At 52.2% G+C, this 5331-nt stretch overlaps 1 protein-coding gene across 1 annotated transcript in view; it reads left to right on the forward strand.

The window, feature by feature from the left end:
* The window catches only part of LOC107122839, a 50893-nt gene that overhangs the window by 28278 nt on the left and 17284 nt on the right, over positions 1-5331 (forward strand). Inside the window, exon 8 of the mRNA XM_015425978.1 lies at positions 4314-4703. Coding sequence (XP_015281464.1) covers positions 4314-4703 — 390 coding nt within the window. The remainder of the gene's footprint in view (positions 1-4313; positions 4704-5331) is intronic.

Genomic DNA, 5331 nt, shown 5'->3' on the forward strand with positions numbered 1-5331 from the left:
GCACCCCCCCCCCCCCAGACCTGATGAATCGGGCTCTAGTCCGCCAAGGCTCCTGTGAGCATGAAACGTGGTGTGTCTTTGAGCTGCTCCTTAGTTTTGTTGCAGGGGATGAATGTCGGTCCCTCTCCGGAAGGATCCCCACGGAAAGGTTGCAAGGAGCCAGTTAGTCTCCTGGGGGACAATGCCGAAAAGAGGCCCTGGAGCAAAGGAGGAGGATTTTGCATAGGATCATAGAGGTGGGCCTCCAGGGTCATCTAGTCCAACCCCCCTGCACAATGCAGGGAATTCACAAATGCCTCCCCCTCCACACCCCCAGTGACCCCTGCACAGAAGGTGACAAAAAACCTCCAGGATCTCCAGCCAAACTTGCCTGGAGAAAAATTGCTCCCTGACCCCGAAGTGGCGATCAGCATTTCCCTGGGCGTGTAAGAAAGGGCCACGAGAACTAAGCCCTGAGGCAACCCATCCTGCCCTCCTTCTCGTGGTCTGCCCAAGTTCACAGAATCTGCATTGCTGTCACAGATGGCCATCTAGCCTCTGCTTGAAAACCTCCCAAGGAGGAAAGCCCACCACCAACTCCCGAGGAAGCCTGTTCCACTGAGGGACCGCTCTGTCAGGAAGTTCTTCCTAAAGTTTAGCCGAAAACTGTTCTGATTTAATTTCAATCCGTTGGTTCGGGTCCGACCTTCTGGGGCAACAGAAAGCAACTCCGCACCATCCTCTATAGGACAGCCCTTCAAGTACTTGAAGATGGTGATCGTATCGCCTCTCAGTCGTCTCCTCTCCAGGATAAACAGACCCAACTCCTTCAACTTTTCCATGTGCCTTGGGTAGGCGGGCACCTCATAACCTAGGAAGGAGTTGCTGCTCTTGATGCATTTATTTCTGTCACGCTTTCCTCCCCACAGTAAGGATGCAAAGCGGCTTAGAGCAGGGGTGTCGAACTCACTCGTTATGAAAGCCGGATGTGACATAAACGAGGCCTCCTCGTTGGGCCGGGCCTCGTGTGTCATAAAATGTAATGCCAGGTAGAGTGGAGATGCAAACTTTATAAAGGACACAAACACAAAGGGTTTTTTTAAAACTTTAAATAAAAACATGCTTAAAACATCAGCACTCTGCAATATTTTGTTTATTCAACAGTGTCTGATGACTGACACCTCTGGCTCTGAATTATTGCCTCAAAATGTCTGTGCTGTTGCAATCCTGAGTATGCTGTTCAGGTGTGTATCTGTAAGCTGCAAACCTACGATGACGCAGCAGCAGCAGCAGAACTGGAAGAAGAAGCAGAAGACAGCCAGTTCCACTGTGGGCCTGAGAGAAGCCCACCGGGGGCCTCATCCGGCCCCCGGGCCGCATGTTTGACACCTGTGGCGTGGAGCATTGTGCTTCCTGCCTCCACTTTTTTCACAACAGCCTTGTGGGATAGGCCAGGCTAAGAGTTTGTGATGAGCCCAAGGCGGCCCATCGAACTTCCATGGCGGAAGCAGGGATTCAGACCCCCGTCGCCCAGGGCCTGGTCCACAGCACCACATTGTATCCGGGGAGACCCCGACGCCACCTATGCAGGAGGTTCTCTTTGTCCTGCCTCACAGGTGGAGAATTCCAGAGCATGCGTGGCTTTCCCAAGACCGTGCAGGGGAAGAGCAGGGCTTTGGTTAGAGCACGCTTTCCTTTCTGCCACTCAAACTTCAAAGTTTGCATGATCGGAGTACAGCCAAATGTGCTCCAAGAAGAGAATGGTGGAACAGGCATCCTCGGGAGGTGGTGGGCTCTTCTTCTTTGGAGGTTTTCAAAGAGAGGCTGGATGGCCATCTGACAGCAGTGCGGATTCTGTGAACTGAGGCAGATCATGAGAGGGAGGGCAGGACGGGTTGCCTCCGTGCTTAGTTCTTGTGGCCCTTTTTGGTGGTTAAGTTCGTGGACTCTAACCTGGGAGAGCCGGGTTTGATTCCCCACTCCTCCACTTGCAGCTGCTGGGGTGAACTTGGGCAAGCCATAGTTCTGTCAGAGCTGTTCTGGAAAAAGAGCCGTTTCTGTCAGAGCTCTCTCAGCCCCACCTACCTCCCAGGCAGTGTTCCCTCTAAGCTGAGTTAGTGTGAGCTAGCTCACAGTTTTTTAGCCTCCGGTTCACAGATTTTTGTCTCAGCTCAGGAAGGATGTGGCTCCAGAGCAAACTGATTTATGCAGTATCCAGATCGCTCGCTCACAACTTTAATGCCAGCAGCTCACAAAGTAGAATTTTTGCTCACAAGACTCCACAGCTTAGAGGGAGCATTGCTGGCACCCCTTCCCCCCATCCCCTGCCGCTGGCCATGGGGACCTGGCAGCCCTGGTACAAAGGAACATTGCACAGTCCTTTACTTTCAGTGTGTCTACCCCCTCTCTCCTGAACCAGTCCTCTCTTGAAAACCCTTCTCTCACCATTCTTCTGAAATGGGTTTTCCCCAAGATAGCCCAAAGGTCAGAAGTGAACCTGCTTGAAGTATCTGTGGTGGTGATGATGGGGAGGTTGTTCAGGGTTGATTTGCAGGGAAGAATTTGTAGGACTGGGAGGTATTAATCACCAGTCTCCCCCCGCCCCCAAACGTCCTCTTTAATTGCCTTTCCCTCTGTATTCCTGTTATTTTGGCAAATACAGGAGCAGGATCATGGATTGGATTCAGACAGCTGAATTCTGTTCCTTACTACATTCCCCCATCCACTGTGACTTTTATTCCCATGATCCCCAGCATAGCTTCTTTGGGTGTCAAAGGGAACCCTTTTTCAGCAGTGGAAAAGCCAGCTGGATCTAACCCTGTGTTTAATACCTTGAACGACTTGGGAAAAGGATTGAGTAAAATGATGATAGTAAGCAAGCACTATGCATTCCGATCCCATGCACATTTACTCAGAAGTTCTACTGCACTCAGTTATTTTGGCTGTGGTCACACACACTAAATAATCCACTTTCAATCCACTTTCAGTATACTTTCCAACTGTATTTTACTGTGTGAACTGGCAAAATCCAGTTGGAAAATGGATAGAAAGTCGATTGAAAGTGGATTATTTAGTGCGTGTGACCACAGCCAGAATCTTGTGTGTTCTTACAGAATGACTATTTTATAGATAAGAGTGGCTAATGTCATGGAAACTCATCCTAACTATATATTTCAATCCTTAGAAGCCTTGAAGGGAAGGAGTTTTGCTTCAGTGGCTTTCAGATTTGCAAGAACAAGATGCATTTCTTCCTTTAGGAGCTGCTATTGTCACAAGGAAAGAAAAAAGTTTCAGTTTTGTCTTTGCACGTGGGTGGGTATTCTGTTTGTAATAATTGTTTGGATACGCTATATTTTTAATATGCTAGTTGTGATAATTTCATGCCAAGTAAAAATGTCCATAGTCATATTTTATGTTCCGAAATAACAGAATGACTTTCAATCTGGAAAAGAAAAAAGAAGTGCTAATGTAGCATTTTTTTCAATTTTCCCGAAAATTTCCGTTTTTTCCTGAGCTTCAAAATTTCCGGAAATTTTACATCTCTAGTTTCTCTCAGAGCTCTCTCAGCCCCACCGACCTCACAGGGTGTCTGTTGTGGGGAGGGGAAGGGAAAGGAGTTTGTAAGCCGCTCCTCTTCTTCTTCTGCCTCAAAGGGTGCCTCTGCCTGGCCAGCGTCCCACTTGTGTGGTGGGCCCCATTGTCTGGGGCATGGGAAAGGTCAGCTCCCCCCTTGCTATCCTTCCTGGCAGCTTTGGGAGGGGTGGGGGTCAGAGCAGCCGTGGCTGGAGGGGCCTTGCCCCCCCTGCCTCTCCCCTTGAAAGGACCAGGCAGTAGATAGTGTAAAATACCTTTCTCTGCCTGAGACTTTGGAGAGCTGCTGCCGGTCTAAGAAGGCGATACAAAACTTGACGGACCAAGGGTCGCCTCATCTGTTCATGGGGACAGGTACCCACAGTGGGTGCCCCAGCAAAGAAGGCCCTGCTGTGCAGCTTTTGTTGCACTGTTTCTCTTTGTTCTGTATGTGACAATTGATCTTTTCTGTTTGGTGTAGTTGTTAAGTGCGTGGACTCTAAACTGGGAGAACCAGGTTTGATCCCCCACGCCTCCGCTTGCAGCTGCTGGTCTGACCTTGGGTCAGTCACAAGTTCTCTCAGAGCTGTTCTGTCAAGGGCAGTCCTCGAAAGAGCTCTCTCAGCCCCACCTACCTCACAGGGTGTCTGTCTGTTGTGGGGAGGGAAAGGGAAAGGAGTTTGTAAGCCACTGTGAGACTCCTTTGGGTAGTGAATGGCGGGGTATAAGTCCAATCTCTTCTTCTCTTTTCTTCCTGCCCCCAGGGTTTGGAATGGGATGTGGCCTCGCTGCCGCTGGCTCCCCTGCACCCCTGCTTTCCCCCCAAGCACAGCCGCGAGGAGGAACCCCACCGGCAGGCCACTGAGATCTCCCTGTGGACCGTGGTGGCGGCCATGCAGGCCGTGGAGCGGAAGGTGGACACCCACGCCGGGCGGCTGCTGACCCTGGAGCGGCGGACGGGCTTGGCGGAGAAGAAGCTCTCGGAGACGGAGAAGGCCGTCGTGGACTTTGGCGGCCACCTGGAGGCCCTGGGGACCCTGCTGCAAGAGTGCGGGCAGCTCCGGCGGAGGCTGGAGAACATGGAGAACCTGCTCAAGAACCGGAACTTCTGGGTCCTCCGGCTGCCCCCGGGCTCCGAAGGCGAAACCCCCAAGGTCAGTGCCTGTGAGGACCGGGGCTGGGCGAGCCGGGCGTTGAGTGACGCAGGGCTTTCTGCCTTGGCTTGGCCCGTGGCCCCGTGAGGCCGGTGGGCTTCTTGGGGGAGGAGACCTGCTTGAAGCTCACCTGCCCAGCAATTTAGGGTGAGATGACCACCTGGCAGTGGCCCCGAGGGCCTTCTCCGCTCAGGCCAGTGAGGGAGAGAGCGGCAGAGGCTGCCCTCATCCCAGCCTCTGCTCAGCAGTCAGGCGACCTTGGTTGCCAATTCTGGGGTGGGCAATTCCTGGAGATTTGGGGGTGGAGCTTGCAGAGGGGACCCGGCAGGGGTGTGATGCCATAGAGTTCGCTCCCTGAAGTGGCCCTTTTCTTAGTAGGTGCGTTCAGATGGGGCATTTGCAACGGTTTAGGTGCCAGTTGGAATGGGTGTACTTATCGGCGTTCACACGTAGAACATCTGCCTTCCGTCCCTAACCGTTGCAAAGAGTTTTAAACCATTGTATTCTGCCACTAGGTCCCCAAGTGGTGGTATCCTGAGTGCAACGGTTGTAATCGCTTTACCCCCCGTCTGAACGCTCTCCACCGTTGTAGAGCCACTTCTGTTTGGAAGCCCCGAGGCTTCCGATT

This window comes from Gekko japonicus, unplaced genomic scaffold (assembly GCF_001447785.1).
Source record: "Gekko japonicus isolate JY-2015 unplaced genomic scaffold, Gekko_japonicus_V1.1 scaffold3856, whole genome shotgun sequence".
In the NCBI taxonomy this organism is placed as follows: domain Eukaryota; kingdom Metazoa; phylum Chordata; class Lepidosauria; order Squamata; family Gekkonidae; genus Gekko; species Gekko japonicus.